At 37.0% G+C, this 25742-nt stretch overlaps 1 protein-coding gene across 1 annotated transcript in view; it reads left to right on the forward strand.

Moving 5' to 3' along the window:
• LOC113440788 (interleukin-1 receptor-like 2) overlaps window positions 1–15439 on the forward strand; it is a 33921-nt gene extending 18482 nt beyond the window's left edge. The window contains exons 6-12 of the mRNA XM_087938493.1: window positions 3802–3964; window positions 6174–6239; window positions 6451–6574; window positions 7585–7721; window positions 8984–9112; window positions 10677–10826; window positions 12827–15439. Coding sequence (XP_087794619.1) covers window positions 3802–3964; window positions 6174–6239; window positions 6451–6574; window positions 7585–7721; window positions 8984–9112; window positions 10677–10826; window positions 12827–13209 — 1152 coding nt within the window. The 3' untranslated portion in view covers window positions 13210–15439. The remainder of the gene's footprint in view (window positions 1–3801; window positions 3965–6173; window positions 6240–6450; window positions 6575–7584; window positions 7722–8983; window positions 9113–10676; window positions 10827–12826) is intronic.
• Window positions 15440–25742: the final 10303 nt, after the last annotated feature.

The raw sequence follows: 25742 nt of genomic DNA on the forward strand, positions 1-25742 counted from the left end.
TTGGCTTCATCATTAGTTTCTGTAATCAAAGCAATATCATCTGTGAATAATAGTAATAATGATATTTTCCCATTTGTCTCCCTTTTAAATAGACATGGATCGGCTAAACCAGCTTTAAACCCTATATTGTTTAGTTCCTTTACAATATACTGGTTCCATTCATAGCCTGATTGTTTAAGACCATAGAGGCTCTTTTTTAACAACCAATAATCATTATTATTTTCACCTTTAAATCCAATAGGTTTTTTTCATGTATACAGTATGTCTTAGTGGAGCGTGTAAGTAAGCAGTTTCTACATCTAGATGGTTGACTATATATTTCTTACTTGCTGCCCACACTAAAGCTGCCCTTAATGTTGCTGCTTTAAGGCTAGGTGCAAATACCTCATCATAGTCATTGGCATCTTGTCTAAAACCTTGGGCTACTAATCGTGCCTTATGGATTATACTACCATCTTTTTCAGTTTTTATCTTAAAAATCCATTTGCAGCCAATGGGTTTTATATCAACAGGTAATCTCGCATTTTCATATACTTTCATATCCTTTAAGGATTTCAATTCCTTATTCATTGCTGCATACCAACTTTCCTTATCTTTAGTAGGATACATGTTTATTTCATCTACAGTATATGGAACTTTATTAATCTGGCACACTGTGTTAGCCTGGTATCTATCAGGCGGTCTAGATATTCGTGTAGTTCTTCTGGGAATTGCTGGGCTAGTATGAGGACTTTTTTGAATTACTACCTGTTCATGTTCCTCAGCTTGCTCAGCTATTGGTACTATTTCTTCCTTTATGGGCTCTATCTCTGCCTGTATTTGTTTCTTTACTTTATTCTTAAAGTTACAGGGATAATTAATGGGATTTCTATAGGATTCAATAATTACTTCTTTATTGTTATCCTGTTCTAACTTATCCCATCCTACATGCTCTAGAAATTGGGCATTGGCACTACATAACACCTTAGATGTGCCTTTCTCCCAAAATCTATATGCCCTATGGTTTGCTTGGTAACCAACGAAGAATAATTGTTTAGCTCTGTGTTGCCCTTTACGCCTGAGTTGTGTAGGGATATGCACCCATGCTGGTGCACCAAATGTGTGCAGGTAACTCAGATCAGGCTTCCTGCCATGCCACATGGTGAATGGGATTTCACCAGTAGTTGTATTAACAACGTTGTTCAATATGTTATTAGCACACATTGTGGCCTCCCCCACAAAGAATCAGGTAATCCAGAATCAGTTAACATTGTTCTAACCATTGCCTGTAGTGTTTGGCCTCTTCTCTCAATAAATGCGTTGTGTTGTGGTCTGTATGGTGCAGATTTCTTGTGCTCTATTCCAGCTACCTTTAATCTATTCTGGAATTTGCTATTAACAAATTCCGTACCATTATCTGTCACCAGGGTTATCAGTTGCCGTTTAGTCTTTCTTTCTGCAAATTTTAACCAGTTGAAGAAATGTTGATATGTTTCAGTTTTGCTTTTCATTAGGTAGCAAAACCCATATCTAGAATAATGGTCCATAATGCTCAGTATATATTGAGCACCCCCATACTGGGTTTCTTTGGACCTATAATGTCTGCAAATACTACTTCTAAAGGTTCTTTAGTTTTGAAACCATTTAGCCTATTTGCAGGCAATATTTTACTCTTATCTTCACAGCAGACATTACAACGCAAATATTTATCACAAGGTTTTAACCTTATTCCATCAGATAACTCTACTGTAAGTTTTAGCATTTTAAAATTTACATGCCCCAAACGCCTATGCAATAAATGGATACATTCATTATGAGGCTTTATATTGTTAAATACAGTCTGTGCCTCCCCTTTCTTACTATCATGTAATACATACAATGTTCCATTTAAAGCTGCAGTTACCCTTTTGTTATCTTTTTCAATTATGCAATTATTATCCTTAAATGTAATCACATAACCTAGTTTGTCTAATACCCTAACAGAAAGCAAGTTCACCTTTAACTGTGGTACATACAACATTTTTATATCCTGGTTTAAGCATGGACAGTATGCAATACCTTCTCCCTTGGCCTTGAGGTTCCAGCCATTAGCAAGTGATATATGTTGAGAGCTTGTAGACAGTTTTATAAATTTTGTCTTATCTCTCGTGATGCAGTGGGATGCACCACTGTCCACCACCCATAAATCATTCTTCACATCACAGTTGCTAAACGTGGCTAGTTCAAAAGATTTCTTTGGCTTTTTTACATTCTGGTTTTTTTCTTTTCTGCAGAATCTTGCCAAATGTCCTCTGCCTCCACAATTAAAACACTTTTTAATTGTGTATGCCGCTGAAGATAAATTCTCTTCTTCCGGTGCTTTAATTTACTTAGTTGGTTTCTTTCAAGCTTTGAAGATAATTTCTCTTCTTTATTAGGTTTATCTTCTCTCAGCTGGTCACGTTCACACCTTCTTCTGGCTTCTTCTAATAGCCTGCCGGTAATCTCGGTTAATGATAAACTATCTTTTGGCAATACTTCTAAAGCAGTCACATAATCATCATAGCTTTGATCTAATGAAGACAGTATGATGTATACTTGTTGCAACTCATTAAATATAAGCTCTTTTTCTTGTAATTCCTGAAAAATGCTCTTCATACAATTTAAATGAGTTAACATGTCTCCATTCTTCTGAAGATGTGTTCGAAATAGTTTTGCGGTAAGATATATATGAGCTCCTACACTGTCCCGAACATATATCTTCCTGAGGTTCTCCCAGCAGTTTGCAGCATTTTCCTCTCCACGGATATGGATAAGTTGCTGGTCAGAGAGAGTCAGTCCTATGATGCATAAAGCCTGCTCATTCTTTCGTTTATAGTCTTGTATCTTTTTGTCATCCTCTTCAACATTAGGATCTAAGTTAGTCACATCTGGTGGGTTTGTTATTATGTCCCACAAACCTTCTCTTCGTAGAAGTAAACTACATTTCATTGACCATGAAACATAGTTCGTTCCATCTAGTCTGGATATCATGGACAGATTTGGCAAATTTACTTGTGCCATTGCTCTTCAGATATGTAGCTATTTAAAAACTACTGAAAAAAAAAAACAGTTTGTTGTTACAGTAATGTGCAACTCACACCAACTCTCACTGCTATATCCTCGTTAGTTAGACTGTGCGCACTGGGCCCATAACCAATGTTAGTGATTGGGGACAAACCCCCAAAACAGAATGTGCAGCAGCAGTCAAGCCAGGCAGCCAAATGAGAGAGGAAGGGCCCTAGAGTTTACACACACTGATGACAAACACTGTTTTTGTAGTTTAAATAGTTGTTTAATCCAATTAGAGTTTAAACATTGTCAATCAGTCCATATGTCATTCACAAATATATCCATTCAGTAACTTAGTCCATTCACTAGTCAGTTCTATATCCTTATCCGCTTGTAAAGATATCTTCTCCTCTGATACCTTTCCTTTTGAAGACAACGCTGAGTATTCACAGGATATCAGCACATCAATGAAATAGTCCTTTCGTTCAGGTATTCAAACAGTTGTAGCAAACAGTAGCAAACAAACAGTAGCAAGCAGACAAAAACAAGCAGAGAGAGGTTACGTTTCTCTTACTGCCTTTTATTGCCGTTTGTAACCGCACCCTTAATTAGTTAATTACAAGCAGTTTGGTGCTTAAAGCTACAAGTTAAAAACACCCAAACCTTGGTTTTATATATTTATTCACCCAAACTTAGTTGGTGTATCAATGTTATACCCAACAGTATGTTACAATTTAAAAAGCATTTTCTTCCCCATTTCGTCATTAAAATATTTTACTTTGTTATATTTAGGAATGTGAGCCAGTACAAGGAGAACAATTTGAGTTCTTTAGAAACCATCTTATTATGAAAGATCCGAAAAAAGATGATGAGGGAAAATATGTATGCAAAGGAATCTATACTTTTAGGGGAAATAAATACAATTTTTCAAATAGCATTTTGGTGGATTTATTAGGTAAGTAAGTGTGTTATCAGTAGAGGTAATTTGCTCCTATATTAGCTGGGCGATGAATGTTTTCCACTCATTTCCTGTCTGCTTACTTATATTTATTTTACATATTTTAAAAGAGATTTAATGCTCCTTTCAAAATGATCATGTTATATATTTATCTAGCAATTGAGACGTGTTGGGCTACTAATATATACATTATATCAAACAACATTTAATATTCCAAAAGTCCTTTTAATCAGTGTTAATGTATATAATGCATGCAATTGCAAGGGAGAATTCAAAATTAAATATGGTTTACAACAGATTAATCCTTTTTTAAATTCCAATTAAAAGTACCATGTTTCTCCAACAATATGCCCCCCCCCATAGGAAGTCCCAGCATGTTTTCTAGGCATAAGGTGAAATTAAGCCCCATTCCCCAAATTTAGGCCTATTTTAAAACATGCGAAATGGGGGGGGGAGGGCAGGGTGAACTTGCCATTAGGAGCGCCCTGCAGGCAGCCACGCCTCATCACCCACTGCTCCTAATGGCCAATCATGGCGGAGCGCAGAGAGCTCCCTACCTCCGCCAAGCGCCTTTGTTGCAGACCCGGGTATGGTGCTGGTTGTAGGCCAGGTCAGCGGGCGGGCATCGTCATGATAGTTTATTTTTAGTTCACTGGCAGCTGGTGCAGACGGCAGCGGAATCGGACAGTGGGAAGAATGGGGGTCAGTCCGGTAGTCTGAAAAGAACTCGGACAAGGGTCCTGCGTCCGATACAGAGATGGGGCCAGGACCATCTGGGAGTCGGGTACTGCCTCCGGAGCCTTCAGAGTCTGGCAGCAGCAAGGCAGAGGACTCGGGAGCCTGTTCCCAGTGCACGTGTGCACAGAGCTGTTAAGAGGCGAGAGCAGCTGAAACAAAAGGGGCAACTCGAGAGTAAGGCTGGGAGATGATTGCCCCTCCCATAAGGTACAAAGGACAGGCGAAGATGATGAGACCTTTGCAGGAAGCAAAGTAGTTCCTTTGGTTCAGATTCATTCTTGAAGCACTTTGTACTTTGGTTGGTTTTTTTTCTAGTTCATTTGATACTTCTGTTATTGGCAGCACTTCACAAAAAAGAAAGGTGGGTGCTTATCTCGAGAGACTGAGATTAATTCCGGCTGGGAATGAAAACAATTCCCAGTGTTGCAATAAAATAAGTCTTGTTTTTAAAATGAGCGTGTGCGTAGATAGGGTCTAGGAAGCCTTAGTCAGAACAGTTTAGGGGTCAGTACTGTTTTTCATTTAAACATTGGAAATAACAGTACCGACTCTTCTATCAGTCTGCCCTTCATTAGGTAGTAGCAGAGGAAAAGAAAATAGTGATGGCTGTTAAATCATCCTAGTTAAAAGACAAAATCCACCAAAACCCACTCTCCCTGAATTGCATCCAAGCTGTTTACATATCAAAATGATTCATAAGAATTGCTTTAGGTTATAGGCATCTTTTCCTAACTGCAGTGATGCTAATGTGACGTTAGGTGGGCACAATGCCATTTTCACCATTTCCTACTTCCGTTGTGACATCATGTGCAAGTTCAACCGGGAAGAGGCGGAGCTTGCATTGTTATGTTTCTTTTGTCACCTGCTCCACTAGTTTGGACCTCACACAAGCATAGCATCTTTTTTGCTAGTCAATAAAGTAGTTCCTCTTTTTAAATATTTCTTCACAAGAATTCCGGGAAAGTTGTAGTAAGGCTGGTTTTTTAAAAAAATCAGCTGTATTTTGGAAATCTGGAAAGAGATGGGCTGCTTCAGTAAATGGCGGTGAGGTGCACATTCCCAAGTTGTCTTATGAATCATTTTCAAATCATTGTAGTCCTAGTATTCATCTGGATAGTATTTAAAATTTAATTCTGGGGCCTGAATGTCTTTTGCCTTTTCTTCCTTCTCTATTCTTGTTGCTATCTGATATATTTTTTTAAAAAAATGCTTTATTTATTTAAGTAACTGTATGAAAGCCACTGGGATTTTTCTTGGAATAAAAATTGTACAGATGTTGAATTCATACATACCAAGCTATCAGCAAGTTTATGTACTTCTAAGATAATCTTTGTAATGTGTTTTGATATTCTAAAATTTACATAACAAAATTTTGGCTTAAATGAATGTTAATTATGTGACCTTTGCATATGTATGACATAAAGGCTTATATATATATATATATATATATATATTTGTGTTCTGTCAGAAAATTTACCCAGGAAAAGACCTGAAATTTTGTATCCCATAAACAATACTATTGAAGCTGATGTTGGTAAGTTTTCTGCTATTATCTTAATTTAAAAAAAAAACAATAAAAAACTTATAAACCATTTTCCATTTGCACACATTTTAATCTCAATGATGCAATGACATTCAGGGTGGGCGAGAAGAAAAACTGAAATGCCTTCATTACGTTACACAGATATAAATTTATTTATTTATAAATCTATTTAAAAAAAATAACTTTTCTATTAATTTTTTAGGATCCAATGTCTTTACAGAGTGTAATGTATCAAGTTTCAGAGACAATATGATTTCTATATCCTGGAGAGTCAATAATACTCTAGTTGACAATCTATTTAAAGGTAGAATTATAGAAGGAAATCAGTAAGTATGATATCTATTTTAATACATAAATTAATCAAGCACAATTTGTTTTCCTTTTGCAATAGATTTAATGCTCATACACTAATACAAAGACAAATAAACAACTTGATGCTCTTTTGCCAAACCAAACAAATGATGAATTATTCCAGAATATTTTGTATTATATAGACCACTGAGTATTATGATATATTTATATAATCCCTGTCCCAAAGGTGCTTTTTCAAGAGGCAACTGGACTTTTCTAAGACCACCTTTGGCTTCTCATTGAAGAAGCTTCTTCAACTGTGACTAAATGGTGGGGAATGGATGGATTTATATTCCTGGCAGACAGCTGGACACTTGCATTCTTTTAGAAAGCTGTTGAGGCCACTTGACAAAAAAGCACCTTTGGGACAACAGTGACCTGGATGAGAATGTCCATAGACATTTAGCTATGCATCTTAGGATGAACACTCTTGAATGGTGTGGGAGTATGAATTTTGCAGAAATATTGCAGACTACAGGATCTCTTTCAGCAGTTCCAAAAATGTTCCACACCCATTTGCACTACTTACTGGTAGGTGACCCTGAAAACACAGACCAACCTCCAAATAGCCTCAACCACTTTCTAAAAGAATGCAAATGTCCAGCTGTCTGCAAGGAATATAAATTTCCCATTTCCCACCATCCAGTCATAACTGAAGAAGCTTCTTCAATAAGAAGCGAAACATCTTCTAAGACAAACAAGACATATATAATCACTGTCTACTTTATCAATAATGAAATTCAGACACAGCTTCTTTGCAATTAACCACATAAGGCATAAGCAAGTTGAATAGGCATATATGGCTGTATGATATCAATTCTTGGCATATGTGAAACAGTGCAAAGAGTAGATGATATAGCTAGTTTTTCTGGCATCAAGTGTTAACTTAAGTTGAGGTTTTGAATCTGAACCTTTGTGTGAACATGGCAGTTCTTTACAGTCTAACTTAAATGTGAAATTTTAATATATTTCAATTTTAATACAGAACAAATATTCCAAAGGAAGGAGCAGAGATTTTTATAGTGTCTCTGAACATCACAGAGTTGAAAAATGAAGATTATGACCAGCACTTTACTTGCCATGCAGGTGAAGTTGCAGCATACATCAAAATACAGCACCCAAGTATGCCGTTTTATATTTGATTTCTAAATGTATGGGAAGAATGAAAATTTAGGACAGGAAAAAAGGGAAAAGATATAGCTGTAGAAATAATGAAATATTGCTGCAGCATTTCAGCCTCTGAAATACTGAATATAGAAGTGAGAAATAGAATGAAATGGAAACAATCTGTGCATGTATTGGAAAGCAAGCCATGTAGTTTGTTGTGAAATGTATTCTGGTATGCATCAAATTTCAACCATTGGAAATTCTATGTCTATCAGAATTCAAGTTGTACTTGTATTGCTTGGATTGCGCTGAAAGTCTTAAAATATTTTTCCTTTTTCATTTTTTTTATTTAGTCTGCTGCAAATTTACCACATAGAACAGTGGTGGCTAACCTTTTTGGGCTCCTGTGCCAATAATGCGACACTCCCCCCTACGCCGTGCGTCTCTGCACATGCATGTGCGTTTCCCGCGCACCCCCAGGCATGCACGTCAGATACCTGACAATCAGCTGTCGGATGGGCAGTGCACGCACATATGCAGTAGACCTGATCTGGGCGAGGGCTCGTGTGCCAGCAGTAATGGCTCTGTCTGTCACTTCCGGCATGCATGCCATAGGTTCGCCATCACAGACACAGAATATAACAAACAACCAAACCAATGCAGGGATAAAAATGGAAAGTTGTCTAAGTTAAAGGGTTGCAACAGTCATAAGGGGAAAAATGCTCTTAAGTGCTGTTGTAATTTCAAACAATCACTAAATGAATTGTTGTAAGTCAAGTAATAAGACCTGTAATAAGATCTTAAAGGAGCTTTCCTGAACTTATGCTAGTTACTGCCATCCAAAGAGTGGTGGAATATGATACCAAAGTTCCCTTGTTCCTTTCATAATTGAGATCTTTGGGATTTGGGGATTTTTGACCCTAATATCTTTTACCATCAAAGGCATTAGCAGAGTAGAAGGAAGTGACATTTCCTCTGTGCAAAACTGATTTTGTGCCCAATGTAACTTAAAACCATATAGACAATTAATGACTTGAAATTTGTGAAAAATTGAATCTGGATTAACTCTTTGATACAAATATATTTCCTGGCTGGCCAACACCACAATTACATTTCTTAACATACCACACATATGATTTTTATCTATTCTTTAAACTTGAAGACATTGATACTTCCTGAGGAAAGACAAATTTAGCTCAGTGGTTTCTCAGTGCTAATCATTATCCTAACCATTTCATAGAATACTGAATTGAATATGATTTTTTTTTCTGATTTAGCCAAAAACCACGGAGCTTTCGTGATATTGATATTACTACTGATTATACCTGTATTAATTTGCATCTTGTTCAAGATTGAAATTGTCCTTTGGTATCGGAAATCATGTCGCCCTTTTTTTCATAAAAAAGGTAACACTCTGTATTAAAAGGGAAGAATATTAGTATAGTCAAATTGATTTATTACGTGTTATTAAGTCAGTATTGACTCTTAGAGATCATATAGTTTTTCTCCATAACTTATCTATCCCCATCCTGGTCATTTCGGTCTCCCAATATTCATAATTCCTATTCCTGAGCCCATTCACCTTGTAGCTAGTTGTCCTCCACTTCTTTTCATCCTCTTTTTCCAGACTTGGAGCCATTTCCAGAGAACTAGATCTTTGTGTAAATGACCAAAATAGGATAATTTGAAGCTGTCCATTTGTACCTCCAGTGAAAATTCCTTGTACTTAAAAAAACATGCTGACAAATAAATGGACTATAATTGCGGTTAAACAAGGTCAATAACCTTACCTTCTGAAGGTGACAAACCAAGTTCTAACTTCAGATATCTTTTTAATAATGATGATGATGAAAATGATGATGATACAGTGATAATTGGGCTACTAGATATCATACCAAAAAATCTTGGACAGAGCACTTAAAAAAACCCTCTGCATTAACAGTATTTCCATCTGTCGTTTACAAAAGGCCACACTGCTTGGTTGTGCATGTATATCAGGTGACACATAATGGCATCCTAGGTTAGGAAGAACTCAATGCATATGAAGACCAATACCAGCTGAAGAACTGATAATTGCGATTTAACATTTTGTATATTGTATTTTGTATATTTGTTATTTAAAATGTTATAGGAGTTGCTATTCTTTTTAATTCATTTCTATGTTTTAAAGAAAACACAAGCTTTGAACATTTTATACATGTATAGATATAGCAATAGCACTTAGCCTTATATACCACTTCACAGTGCTTTTACAGACCTCTCTAAGTGGTTTACAGAGTCAGCATATTGCCCCCCAACAATCTGGGTCCTCATTTTACCCACCTCGGAAGGATGGAAGGCTGAGTCAACCTTGAGCTGGTGGGTTCCGAATTGTCAAACTCCTGGCAACTGCTGACCAGCGGAAGTAGCCTGCAGTACTGCATTCTAACCACTGCGCCACCACAGATAGACATAGACATACCAAAATTTATTTATTTATTTATTTTTATGACCTTGTAATCTTTTGCTTTGGGCGGTGTTTACTGGACGGGTGCCCTCCCTGACGCCTATGCAGAGTTTGCACCAGATATTTTCTCTCTGAGCCCTGATAGAGAAACATCTGTTGTTGCCTAGGATTGAACTCTGAACTGAGTGGGAGGCAAGCGTCTTCACCTCTAGGCCTCCACACCATTCATGCTCTGAGCATTATATAAACCAGTGTTTCTCAACCTTGGCAATTTATAGATATTAGACTTCAACTCCTAGGATTTCTCAGCTTACATTTGAGAGTCCTGGAAGTTGAAGTCCACACGCCTTAAAATTGCCGTAGTTGATAAACACTAATACAGATGCCCATTTGTTACATTCTTCAATCATCCTATATAAAATAGACCTGGTTTATTCTGGAATCAATTCTACTTGTAACTGTTTCATGTATTAGGGATGGAGGTTATTAATAATTTCTGAAGCAGTTTTGTCTTATACTGTCAGTTTCAGATGGAAAAATCTATGATGCGTATGTGTTGTATCCAAAAATCAGCAGCCAAGCTGACTTTGTACTGAAAGTACTGCCTGATGTTCTGGAAAAACAGTGTGGATATAGTCTCTTTATACCTGGCAGGGATGATTTGCCAGGAAAAGGTAAAACGTAACATTCAGTCTGATGTTGCTTATTTACTATTTATTTTATTTATATATTGAATTTTGAGACTTCCCATTTCACTCAGAGCGCCTATACAAATTGGTAAGTGGTCTATGCACACAATCTGGTACAGTGGGTATAATTATTTATGCAGTCCAAAATCTTAAAGTCCTTTTCAATTCATACAGCATTTTATGCGATATGAAAATAAAGGCAGATTTTTTTTAAAAAATGGGGATAGTTGGGAGAGTGATTAAAGAAGGAATATTTCTGTTACTAAAAAAGGGTACATTTTATTTTATTTGTTAATATAGTTATGAAATAATAGTGACATACAAAGTAAGCATATATAAAGCAATAAAAACATATGCACATAATAATAAAAAGAAAAAATAGCCCTTGAGATTCTTAACTTCTTTTTTTTTTTGTTACTTAAGTAACATTAGAAAGTCCTCTACCGTTAAAAATCCAATTTTATTCAACTACTATTTGAAAGCAGCATGAAAATACTAGGTTTACAATTGAGAAATTATTTTTAATATAATCTTTAAGCCATTTTTACAATGGAGTCTTATGCAACTTAATAAAATTATCTATTTTTACTGTAAAACTAGGTACTAAACTAAATTGTGGGTGAAGTGCTAATACAACTATTTTTCCTTTACAATAAATTTATACATGCATATTTGAGTAAATAAAGCAATAATATGCCAATCTCTTATATCTGAAGATTTATCATGGAAATCATTTTAATTTCTCAAATCAGTGCTCTGTTGAAGGCAGTATGAGGAATTTAAAAAACCACTTATTGTGATTGTGCCCAAGGAAATCTGCAGCTGGAATCAAGGATATAAATGAGTCAAATATGCGTGTACCCAAACAATGCAGGATTGTATAGTTTTATAGTAAAAAGAATGGATAATTTTATTATATTGCATAATACTCTAAAATGGTTTAAAGATAATATTTAAAATAATTTTTCAATTGTAAACTTAACATTTTCATGCTGCTTTAAAATATTAGTTGAATAAAATTGGATCATATATATATTGTTGTTAGTTGCGACATTGTGTTCGACCCATCACAACCCCATTGGCAATGTTCCTCCAGGCCTTCCTGTCCTCTACCATCCCTGGAGTCCATTTAAGCTCACACTGACTGCTCCAGTGACTCCATCCAGCCACCTCATTCTCTGCTGTCCCCGTCCTCTTTTGCCCTCAATTGTTCCCAGCATTAGGCTCTTCTCTAGTCTTCCTTCTCATTAGGTGGCCATTTTATAACCTTTTATAACCTTTTCTTATAACCTTTTACTACAGTTGTTAAGTGAATAACTGCAGTTGTTAAGTTGGTAACATGGTTGTTAAGTGAATCTGGCTTCCCCATTGCCTTTGCTTTTTAGGTTGGAAAACCTGATTGCGTGATCCCAGGACATTGCAACTGTCATAAATATGAGTCAGTTGCCAAGTGTCTGAATTTTGAACATGAAAATGCTGCAATGGTCATGTGTGAAAAATGGTCATTAGTCACTTTTTTCAGTGCCATTGTAACTTTGAACAGTCACTAAATAAACTGTTGTAAGTCAAGGACTTTGACACTCTCTCTCTCTCTCTCTCTCTCTCTCTCTCTCTCTCTCTCTCTCTCTCTCTCTCTCTCTTTCTCTCTCTCTCTATCACACACACACACACCTCTATCTTATGGTGCCTATTGTTGAATTAAATGACAAGGAATGTGAGATGCATTCATTTTTATAGCACCTAGTTTGGCCTTTATGTAATAACTCTTTGAAAGCATTCAGTGAGTAATCTCCTGTTCTATTTTTTCAAGACGGCTATCTTTCAAGCCTTTTTAAAGTATTATTTTCTTGCATATAGAAATGGTGATTCTAATCTTTGTTTTTTGCCCATTATTATGCCACTTTAAATCCATATGTATCTAAAACAATATAATAAGTTTCTGGGTATTAACATCTGATACAATCTTTATCTGTGGTTATTTATAGCGTTAGTCAATGTTGTTGATGACACCATTACGCAATGCAGGAGGCTGATTATGATTCTAGTACCTGGGCTGTCCAGCTTAGAAGAGGCTCCTGAGCAGAATATAGCAGTGTATCATGCTCTTATACCTGATGGAATGAAAACTATCCTGATTGAAATGAGTAAGATAAAGGATTACAGCCACATGCCTGAGTCCATTAGATACATCAAGCAAAAACAGGGAGCTATCAGATGGAAAGGGGACATCATGAAGAAAAACTCTTCTTCGGCAAATAGTTCCTTTTGGAAAAAGGTCAGATACCGAATGCCATCAGAACATCAAGCGTCCCAAGAACTAGCTTTGATGCCAGTACCTTCTGGTGTCTCCCAGATGAAAGAAGCATAGTCTTGAGATCATTTCAGAAACCCTCTGGAAGGATGTTTGCATTGAAGCTGATGTAACATGTCCTATATGGTAGAGATGGATTCCTAAATTGATATGTCATGTGGGAACTGATTTTCTTGTTTATTCACCAGATTTCTTGTTTATTCACCAGATACTCCCACAAGCCAAATTGTACAACATTTTCATTTAAAAAAATGTAATGTGAACAGGATTTTTTTTTTAAAAAAAAAAGAATTCTTGCTTACAAATATGGTACAAATATCCTGGCTAATGTTATATCATCCTTTTAGTTTTCAGATACCGATCCTGCCTCAATATATGTTTCCAGGTTCATCTGATGATGACCTAGATTTCCTGAGCACCTAGTTTACAATTTTATTAAAGTGCTTTGTTACTTGTAGATCCACTTTCCCACATATTAACCTTTTATGCTCTCCTGCAACCATGTAATGCTCCTACCCCTTTTTTAGACTCCCATTTTTAAATATGCTTTTTATTGTTTTCACTTTGTAGTATATTGTTTGCATTTTCTAAACTTTTATAAGCATGTTTAGATTTTTATTTTTGATGTATCCTTTAAGCTTCTTAAATGACCAGATTCTACCCTCCTTATTCTGGTCAGTGTCTCAAATAATTCATTTTGACTTGCTCAGTTTTTTAATATAATTTTTGGAGGTTGCTCATTTTCAAGAGGGAAAATTTGCATGTGCACATATACACTTGTGGGAGGTTGCATTTGTGCTGGCATCCTGTTTTTGAACTTCTGCTCCCCTTAGTGAGAATTAAGTTATGAGTTAGATAAGCCCTTGATATGATCCAGTCTTATTTTTGCAGACTGTTTTTGCAAGTATACCAATATAATAGGCTAGGAGGCCTGAAATCTTTTGAATGTCCTATCATTAATATTCCCTTTTGTTAGCTATTTAAAGTCTAAGAAAGAGGTCTTACACCCTGTGTGACAGTGCAGAGTATTTCTCTTCAAACCTACAGACGACTCTTTTTGCAAGGTTCACCCTGCTGCTTTGGAATTGTTTCCCAGCTACCTCTCAAATGGGCATGCACACTTTGCTTCATCAAGAGACAAAGCTAGGTAACCGCCAGGAGCAACTTCTGAGAACAATTACACAAGCTGGAACACAGGCGTTTGTCATTTGAAGAGAGTTGCTTTCTTACACTTCTACAGCATAAAGTATCTCTTTGGGCTGCCTAGTACAGCTGTAGTTGCTGTCTGATGCTCAAGATGGCTGGGTTATTTTGGGCTTATCCTCAACAGCTGCAAAATGCCATTTTGTTTGGAACAGGCCATTTTTATGAGTTCTTAAATAACACATAAACAGTTGAACATATCAGTATCAACACTGCTTTATAAGTGTACTTATTTTATATGCATTTCAATTTTTAACACAGCTGAGAGTCTGTTTTTAACAGTATGTTTGCAACATGCTCTTTTTTTGCTTGTAAATACATTCTAATGTATGTATATTATTTTTTACGATGTGAACTGTCCAGAATTGATTAAAACCATGTGGATGTCTAAGCAGAATTAAATAAATGAATACTCTTTCTCCTTCTAGTCACAGATGTGTATAGGTGCTTACTATAGATTGACAAATGTGCTCATATTAGGGATAAGCTATACTTCAACCTAATTAATTTAGTATTAATCTATCCTCAAAAATGTTTTTTTTTTTCAAATAAAAATTACTGGTGAATTTTTAAAAATTATTTTATTTCAGTAATAGCTCAGATTAGAGATCTACACATTGATTGTAATCAAAACATTAGGATATAATATTTTACATTTGCCAATATATTGGACTATAAGAAATTATTAGCAGGAGTTAAATAATTACATGTGTGATGAAGCAAATAATGTATAATAATGTTTATTGTTTAAGCTAAAGATGGTTGCAAAAAATTAAAAAGGCTTCATACTATTGTGAACAAAATTATAACAAAGTATTAATTAATTGACTACAATATTCATGAAAATATTTCACAAATCTGTTTATTATATTCAACAATGTATGTAATACATTGCTGATTGAATGTATGAGAAATATCTAATGATGCAAACTATCCATAATTATGGGTGGGGTGTCAGAAAGGCAGCTTTGATCCATACGGTGTAATGCACAAGTATTACAGAACTGTCTTTTATTGCTCAACTGTTTTGTTCAAGGCAAATGCAACATGAATCCTTGTCTCCATACCACTTATTTGACCAAATACGATCGTTAAAGAAGGGCTGTGCATTTTTTTACAAACCTCATTGAAGGTTTTTGCTAGAGGCATTGAAATATTGATCTCATACGATGGAGATTGAGACAAAATGGTGAATAGTAACATGGTGATTAAGCAATTTTTCCTGGGAAATGGCACTATAAGGATGACAAGATGTCTGAGTTGGCTTCTATTCCTATGGCATTTAGTAGATTGCTAAATACTGTTAACCTTTAAGGTATAACTGCAAAGATTCACTTCTTTCTCTTACATTGAAACCAAAAATTAGCCAGGCAGGTCTTGTTTTAACATTTCTAAAAGAGAGTGTTACTGGCACCCTTTTACTATAGCGCTATCCTCTTGACAAACTTAATGCATAGCCTCTAAATATATGAGCAAGTAAGGCCAATAGATGAGAATACGAGCAACCTATATGCAGGTGTCTTCTTTAGATTTGCATGTCTTAAGCAAATTAGACTTTTAATGAGAACTTTGGGTCCAATAGCTAGGCTAAAGGTCTATACCCCGGTCTATTTCTCTAGGTAGGAATGTTTTGGTCCAGCTTTCAATATTAAAAGTATCGTTATTTACATAAAAAAGCATCTTCTAACCCAAGGTAACAAAACAACTTTTTTTCAGGCATTCTGACATAACTTGTAGATGGTGCTTCTCACAGATATGTGGAAAGTGGTGCAGAATTTACACATGTCCCCTGAAGGTCTTTCTATTTCATATTTAAATTGGTTTTTAGTTCACTCTTTTGAGGGAAACCAAGACTTGATGTAATTTGTTGGTAATACATTTAAAAAATTTCAGCATGGAGATTACCTTTCTCAGTAGGACTGCATAAAATATAGCATTGGAGAACAAGAAAAGACCATAGAGTATAAATACCTTGGATCCTGTTTAATGTCTACATGAAGCCTCTAAATGAGATCCTCTGTGACCATGGGTTGAAATATCATCAGTATGCTGATGGTGCTACATCACCATGACTCCATCCTTGGTGACCTGAGTGATGCTGTTACTACTTTCTCACTAGCTGTAGGTGCCTGGATGGGGGACAATAGGCTTTTTACTGAATCCTGGCAAGACCAAGTGGTTTTGGGTGCATGGAGCTCAAGATCCAGGTTTTTGTCATATTTCGTTCTGGATGGGGTTGCATTACCTTGTTCAGATCCAATTCGCAACTTAGAGGTTCTCCTGGACTCATAACTCCTGCTCAAAGAGCAGGTGGCAGATGTGGCTAGGAGAGCCATTGCACAGCTTCACTGTGCGCACCAGCTATGACCTTTCCTGGATCTGGATCCCCTGCACTCAGTCACTCAAGTCTAAGTCATCTCTCACCTGGACTACTACAACGGGGCAACCTTGAAATCCATTCAGAAGCTTCGGCCAGTACAAAGTGCAGCAGCATGAACAATCTTTGGGGTCCCTGGAATGCTCTGTATCACACTGCTGTTCCACAAATTGCACAGGATGCCGGATTGCTCCCAAAGGCAGTTTGAGGTGGTCGTGACCTTTGAGGCCCTTAGTGGCATAGTTCCAGGCTACCCGACGAACCGCTTCATCCTGCCAGGATGGGATTTCACTCCCCACCCTACCACTAGAGTCTGAAGACCGGGCATTGCCAATTGGCCTGTGGACCTAACGGGGAGTACCAAAGTGCAGACCCCACCTCTCCCCTGCGTTTCCTGCTTCCCCCACCCATCTCATAGTACTTTCATTGCTTATTTTATAGTTTCATTACTTTGTTACTGTTATATTTACATTTCATTTCTTTGTTTTTACTGTTGCAAGCTTTTTACTGTATTGGTGTAAAATTTAGCGAAATTGTAAACTTCATTATATAGAATAGGAAGGCTTTGTTTAAAAGTTAGGGCTTTAGGATTGCTATTGTTTTTGCCATTCTTCTGTCCCTTTATATTTCTGTTGTACTCTCAGCTCACAGTTCTCACTTTAAAAAGATCCCACTGGTGCAAAATATTCACTGGAATATCTCTGTCTTTTTTTCGGGCCCCAGACTCTGCCATAGTGGATGGATCCTGGGGGCTCAGTTTTAAGGTGAAAAATATGTTTAACCTTGTAGATGCATAAAGCACACCAGGGTATCTGAGTATCTGTCTGGCCCCATTGTCTGGTCCACTGGCTCCAGCGGAAAGAGCCTACTGGGGACCCTGTCAGCCAAGGAATTCTAGCTGGCACAAGCCTTTCCTTCTGTGCCCCTGGCCCTGTGGAATATTCTACCACCCAAAGTGAGAATTGCCCCCACCCTTCCAAGCTTCTGGAAACATATCAAAACCTGGTTTTGCTGGGGCCCTGAGGGGAGTGTGCACTGCTGGAAGAGGTTAATGGATAAGAAGATGATCTCATCCCCATGCCATCAATCTCATTCATTCTAGTTTTTATATGGTGTTGTAATTGTAACTGTCATTTTTATTATTTTCATATTTATTTTTTTTATGATTTGTAAGCTCCCCGGAGTTGATTTACTAGTTAGAGAGGCAACAAATAAATTTAATAAACAATGAAAGACCACCACCTAATATTTTGATGACCTTTTCCAAACAAACCTGACAGTTTTTGACATCTGCCTACTAATACAACTCTTGAACTGACTGCACTCTTTAAGTCTTGTTATCACATATTTATCAGCTGTGGTTTAAGGTCTACAATTTCTTTGAATCGTGAGAAAGAACAATGGGTGTTTCTAAGAAAGCAGCAGGAAATTTCAGAGAGAGATTGCAGTAACTTTGCATTTTACATGTGTTTTTGTATTATATTCTGATTACTTCATTCTGACTTCAGAGTAGCATTTATTCCAGTCATGTCTATGATTGCACTTGCACAGTTCTGCCTAATGACAGGCAATGATAGCCTATCTGAATATATATCGGATTTATAAAATTTATTATATTTTTAAATTTATTAAATGTATATGCTGCCCAGACTTGCTAGATTGAGAGATAAGGGGCATATAATTTTAATAAATAATAAATTAGCAAAATGCTTCCAGTGTTCAGAAGTATTTTTAGAAAATTTTCACATCCTCTAGAAATGTGTAATAATAATAATGTAGATTGATTAAATATCAGCTACAGAGGACTTCTTGAAAGATCACAGGTTATATATGTCTCCTTAGTAGGTTATTTTGCCTCCCTACCTGGGTAAGCATCCTGGCTTTATTCAACTCTTTGGTGCAAGCTGTGAAATGAATACTGTGCAAAGGTTAAAACATCCACTGTATATTTCTATTGAGATTCTCAGTCATCTAGTTGTGCCAAAGATCTTTTTCAAAAATTAACTAGACTGTTTTTCCTAGAAGACGTTTTGCTTCTTATCCAAGAACCTTCTTCAGTTCTGACTGAATGGTAGAGGCAATGGTGGGATTCATCCTATTAAATACTGTGGGTGGAAGAATGGAGATGACAAGGAAGAACCTTTGCTAATTTTTATTTCAGCTAACAATTCTTCTAACAGTGACAGCAGCTCAGCTAGCAAGTAACAGATCGGCTAACAAGCAACAGCTGTCTTGGTCTGGAAGCTCTCCTTTTATAGTCAACTGTCAGACGGAACAGCCAATCATAACAAACCACTTCTTCTGCTTAAACAGCAGACCTGAGTGAAAACCTCAGTTCACAACACACCCAGTTCGCACCATTTATGAGAACCGATAGCTAATTTTTTGTGCAGTTCAGCAAACTAGCTGATTAGCCCTGCCTTTCCCCTCCCCTCCCCTCCCCTCCCAGCCCTGCCTCACTTCGCCACCCTCCGCTCGCCTGACTTTCCAGTCTCCGTATCTGGATTCATCTTAACCTACAGCCCTGACTTCCCCAGCTCAGACACTGACCAGGTGCTGCTACATGGTGAGTCTGAGCACTACAATTTCCATCAACCTTGACAACCCCAGCAATGAGTGATAGTGGCTGCAACCAGCTAATAAGCTGGGAAGGGAGGAGTGAGGGAAGCATGCAAGTGAGCCAGGTTGACTGGAACTTGAAGCTCTGCACATGGCAGTTGCTGAGGAAATGCATTCTGGCTGTTGCTAAGGTAACCAAAGGTGGCCCGGCAGCCATGACAGCCAAATTGAGGCAGAGGTACCATGAGCAACGAAGGCCGTGGAGGCAGTGGCAGTAGCAGCAGGACCAGTGATCCCATCATCAGTTCTACTGATTTGGTGCTGGCTGAACTTGAATGGGACGATGGGTTCACCATTCCCATGGCTAATGAAGAAAACAAGTTGTTGGAGGAAGAGGCAAGGGTGCGGGCGGGGCACTTTATTTCATTGCAGGGTCTGGCAATGGTGGCTGCAGACCAAGGAAGACCCAAAAAACAAAAACAAACCCTGGCTCTTCTCTAAATGACTAAGGCGATGAGGCAGAGTCCTCCGCATTTATATTTCTGCCCAAGAATGAGGGTATTATCTGTCTCTTGTGTAAGTTGTGGGGTGTTAATTTGCACAAACAAATTTGCCTGACCTAATACCGCAGCATCTCTGTAATTCAGGATATCCCTTAAGAGAAGGGAAACCCACTCCTTGTTGCCCCTGCTTTGCTTTCTCCTTCTTGTTACTTCCGTTGGGGTGCTCTCCTTCCAACCAGCTCTAATAATCATCATCATTATGGGAGCAGAAGAACCAGAGTTGTGTGGCATATGCATTGTAATAAATGATAATAATCTGCACATTGAGAAAAATTCCATCTGTTAATTACGTTGCTGCTTGGATGTGCACATATACTATGCAGATACATGATGATACTCTGGGTTCTTGGAGAAGAAGATGTATACAAAGGCTAAGATTAGCTAAAAAGCTGGTAGCTGTAATTTCATATTGTTGGAATAATAATAATAGTAATAATAATAGGACTTTCAAATCCAAACAGACATTTGGTGACCTACAAGGTCCCTTCCAGTTCTGATTATCTGTTATCTGCTATCCACAACACATCTGACATCACTATTGTGGAAAAGAAAAAAAGTCTGGTTCATTGATATTACAGTACCAGATAATGCCTGAAGTGAAGAGAAACAACTAGAAAAAATAATGATATACTGTTATCTGCAAATTGAAGTTGAGTGACTGTGGTGGAAGAAATCAATGGTTGTACCAATAGTAATGGGAACCCCTGCCGCAATAACCAGGAATAACCAAAGGGTTGTCTAGATACATAGAAAATGTGAACTTATTAGATCTGAATATTCTATTACAAAAAACCCCTATCTTACTTGGAACTGCCTATATACTCAGACGTTAGCTTAACAGCTCTTAAGTTCTTGGTTAGGAATTGAACTGTTAAGTTTTTATCAGTCCCAGACTGTGAATCAAATTGAAGTTTAAATCTCAAACAACAATGACACATTAACAGCTCTGAATTATTGTTTTTAACCAATCCCAGACTGAATCCAATTGAAGATATAATAACAATAACAATAATAATAGTTTAATTGTTCAGCAGTGATATCAAAATGAACTTTGGACTTGAAAAATACGCTATATTATCCATGCAGCAAGGAAAAATGGAAAAAATACAAGGAATAGAACTGGGAAATGGAAGCATAGTGAAAGCATTAGCAAAGAATGATAGTCACAAATTTCTAGGCATATTGGAAGCAGATAACATCTTGAATGGAAAAGTCAAAGAATCAAAGCAAAAGGAGTATATCAGGAGGGTCCACAAAATATTAAAATCAAAGCTGAATACTGGAAACATAATTAAAGCCATTAATACATGGAAAGTTCCAGTGATATGATACCCAGCTGGAATCATCAACTGGACTGGAAAATTTGGACCGGAAAATGTGCAAACTTTTGAATATGCACCATTCTTTACGTCCATGAAGTGACATCAATAAGTTGTACCTGCCAAGAAGAATAGGAAGCAGAGGGCTATTGCAAATCCATCAAACTGTAGAAGAAGAAAAACAAAGTTTGAATGACTACGTGAATCAAAGTCCCAAAAAATTGCTGCAGGCTGTGAAAATGGAGAACATTCTAAAAACAACAGAAAAAAAGGCAGAATATAAGGAAAAACAGCTGGACGACAGATTAAATGGATGGAAAACCAAAGCTTTTAATGGACAGCACTTGAAAAACATTGAAGGAAAATGTAGTAACAACTTGACATGGGCATGGCTTAAAATGGGAACCATCAAGAAAGAATGAAAGGTCTGCTCTTCCGGTTTGGGCTTCTTCGGTGATGGACCGAAATCGCGACCGTGCGTGGTTTTGATCCATGCTCGCCGCTGGAGCGCCCCGAGCTGCCCAGATTCAGGGCTGAAGCCACCCTATAGAGGTGGTGAAGAAGGGAGAGCCATCAACAGGGTTGAGGAGAGCCACATCTCTCCTCCTCGGCTGGCCATTACTCCCTTTCCCAAAGGCGGTTGCAGTGGTGGTTATAACTGGCCACCTCAAAGAAGAACCTGACCAGACAAGATTGTGCAGGAAGAAGTTTAAAGGAGAAAGTTTGACTGACTGGGTTGAATGGAGAACATCTATTTAAGGTACCTGGAACCTGAATTTTAAAGACTAATACTATTCCTAAAAAAGATTTTAAGCGGCAAAAGAGAAAGGGAAAGGAAACGGAATTGGCTTCTTTTCCTCTCACATTGACAGTTTTAATTGACTTGGAATGTTAAGAAGAAGAGATTCGAATAAGAAATTGATACTAATCCACTTTGACATTAATAGGCTATTTCTAGCTGAAAATAAAGTGTCAAAGGGATAAAGATTCTTGGATAATTTAAAAAATTTCTTTAAAAAAAGAAAGAAAGCAGCAGAGGGAAAAAGGAAAAAAGTGGTGGAATCTGTAAAATGGAGGAGACCACCTGGAACTTAAAAAAAAAATCAATAGTGGAATTTTAACAAGGCTTGCAAAAGATACATTGTAGCAGAAACTTTGTTACAAGATAATAAAGCCCCTGGAAAGAGAAAGTGAGAAAAGAAGCAAGAAACAGTTTTAGATTATTGGATGATTCCTGGAACTTTGGATGGAGGATCCTAATGAAACAAAATAAAATCAATTGGGGGTTGTTTAAATTTTTTTAAAATGGCATCACTTCTTGAAGAGTTAAAAATGAGACTTAAAGAACAAAAAGAAGAAGCACAAGAGGGAAGAGGATGTTTTGGCTTTGTATTTCAATTTTTAGAAATGGAGATCTTGAACTATGAAAAACAACAAGAAACGCTGGCAGAAGAAGAAGGGTGGGACAACGAAGAAGCCATCTTTAATGACCAAGTGATTTTAAGCAGGGTAAAAAAGGGAAAGGGGAGAAAGGGAGTTGTTGCATTGAAGCAATAACCAAAAAAAAGGTAATTTGAAAAGTAATCATAATATCAGGAAGAAGCAGAAGGGAAGATCACAGAAGGGAGAATTAGATAGAAAAGGGAATAAAAAGGGGAGGGAGAAGAACAGAGGGAGAAGGGAAAGGAAAAGAAGTTACAAAGGACAGAAACAAGATATAGAGGTACAGGAAAAGTGTACAAGAATTAAAGGTATAAACCTATTTAAAAGACAAAGAGACAATGGTTAAAATTTAACTTAAGGAGAGGATTCTTCAAGGATGCATGGGATAGCATTGTTATGTTAGAAATAGAAAAGGGTTAGAAAATATGTAAGATGATTAAAGTGATAGAAAAAAATTCTATTGATGTGTAGTGGAATATTTGTTTGTAAAGAGAATAAGACTCTCAATGATTTAAAAAGAAAGTTAAAAAAACTGAAAAGAAACATGGAAGATTTTTATCAGTTGACAAGATGAACTTGAATAAGAATAACTTTGTTGACTACTGTTAATAACTATTGTTTGGTTTTTTTATTTAAACACAGTAATAAGTAAAATACGAAATATAGATGATTAAAGTGAAAGACAATTGATATTACTAGGTAATGTTTGTTAAAAGAAATAGAAATGTAAAAGATTGTTATTAATATTAATAGCTCAGCTGTACTTGAATAATTACTCCATTTACTATTGTTATACATACATACATACATACATACATACATACATACATACATACATACATATGTTTTCTGAGGTTTTCGATGGTATTTGTATGTGGATCTTTGGTTATTCAGGTTTTCTCTTGCGTAAAATTGGAAGTATCTAGGCGACGTTTTGATGAAGTCTCATTCATCATCTTCAGGCTTGTGTCTTCGGCTTTGTGCTCTCAGAGTAATGTCAGCTTGCAGCTGCTTCTTCCTTTTAACTGCTAGTGGGGGTGTGACTTGATTGGGTGGGGGCTTGGCTGTGTTCTGATTGGGTGGGAGTGTGTTCTCATTGGTTGGGGGTTCGGCTGTGTTCTGATTGGTGGGGGCTTGGCTGTGTTTTGATTGGCAGGGGGTGTGTTCTGTTCAGGTGGGGGCTTGGTTGTGCTCAGGTTAGTCTTAGTTCCTGGGGGATTTGAGCTGGTGAGCTGTGATCCTGCTGTTTGGCTTCGCATTCATGGTCATGCCACATCTTCATGGTGGGCATCAGTTCACTTCATGTATGGGTCGGAGGGGTTTGAAGCGGGTAGTGATGCAGCTGCGATACGGCTTCTGGTCCATGGTCATGTCTCATCTTCTGTGTGGGTGTGAGTCTGCTTTCACACATACTGATTATTTGTGAAGTGCCTTCTCTTTATCCCAAAGGTACTTTTCAGGAGGCAACTGGATTTTTTGGTTTTTTCTTTTGAAGATGTTTCACTTGTCATCCAAGAAGCTTCTTCAGCTCTGACAGGATAGTGGGGATTTATATTCCTTGAAGACAGCTGGTAATCTGCATCCCTTTTGTGGGTTATTGAAACATTGGGAGATTTATCTGTGTCCTCAGAGTCACTTGAGCAGTGCTCTTGATTCCTGTAATCTGCCATTTTTCCTCTGGAAATCCATTCGTACTCCCACACCATTCTTCATCCCAAATTATATAGCTAAGAGTCTGTAGAGATTCTCAGCCATCCAGATCATGGGTGTCCCAAAGGTGCTTTTTCAGGAGGTAACTGGACTTTCTTGTTTTTCTTTTGAAGATGTTTCGCTTCTCATTCAAGAAGCTTCTTCAGCTCCCCACTATCCTTTTTTCTTCAAAAGAAAAAAACAAGAAAGTCCAGTTGCCTCCGGAAAAAGCACCTTTGGGACAACCATGGTCTGGATGACTGAAAATCTGTCTTCTCTTTAATTTAATTTATACCAAGGTACAAGTCAAGGTTCCACTCATTTTCTTTTTATCTAAATTAATTAAATCTCTCTCTCTCTCTCTCTCTCTCTCTCTCTCTCTCTCTCTCTCTCTCTCTGTGTGTGTGTGTGTGTATACAACTGCCTTAATTAAGGAGTTATACATCTTCAAAATTAATCAGCTCTGAGCACTTTTTTAAAAAGATAAAAATGCGGGGCAGAATAATGTCAAAAAAAAATCACCATGCAGTATTCTCAAAAACATGATTGTAACATTGGAAAAGAGACTACCGGTAATTTAAAGGTTGACAGCAACGGAAATTAACAAACCACTGCTGCAAATTTTCTGTGGATTTCCTTTTCCAGTATTTGTGTTAGAAAAACAATGAAAAATTAGAAAGTATTCAGAAAACACTTAGAGAAAATTAAACCATTTTGGAAAAATAGTTGAAGCAGTATAAATTGTTCATGTGAGTCCTTGGTCAAAGATGAAACCCCTACATTATTATTATTGTTTTGTAGCTATACTACTGTATACATGATAGCAAATTTTCCTTAAAAAATACAACAGTGTCAAATATGACAACATGATTAATAAGTAGGTTCAGTGTGATTTAGTTTTCATTGTTACAGTAGTTATGATTTACCTATTTGCAGGCAATCATCCTCTGAATATAAGAAACAGAGGGGATAGCATCTTCTGTATGAGGAGATGAGATATGTATTGGCTATTAATAGCTTCATGAAAGAAGCATTTTTGCAGGAAACACTTGCGCTTCATTTTCTATGTGAAGGCAGAATTATCCATCTGATAACTAAAGATTAGTTGTTTGGAAAAGGGCTTGTGCTTCCTATTGCATCACTAGTTTTTTATACATTCATTCAGAAAATAATTTTTTTTTCTTTCTGTCACTTGCTGTAAGGCTGCTGTAAGGCTTTAGCTACTTGCTAACCAAAATAGATTTATTAAAAAAAAATCATTGGAAAAACATGGGGAAGCTCCTGCCCCCGTGATTTATAGATTTATTGATAGACTCAGCATTCCTCTCATCCTTTACAGGAAGACAAGCTTCGGTGTGCTTTTTCTGGCTTTTCATGTCATCTGTGGGTTGTCTTCACATCAAAGTTCACCATAAACAGCTAACCGCTATTTACCAT

This window comes from Pseudonaja textilis, chromosome 8, assembly GCF_049901715.1.
Source record: "Pseudonaja textilis isolate UNSWEBS1 chromosome 8, rPseTex1.2, whole genome shotgun sequence".
NCBI classification, from domain to species: Eukaryota; Metazoa; Chordata; class Lepidosauria; order Squamata; family Elapidae; genus Pseudonaja; species Pseudonaja textilis.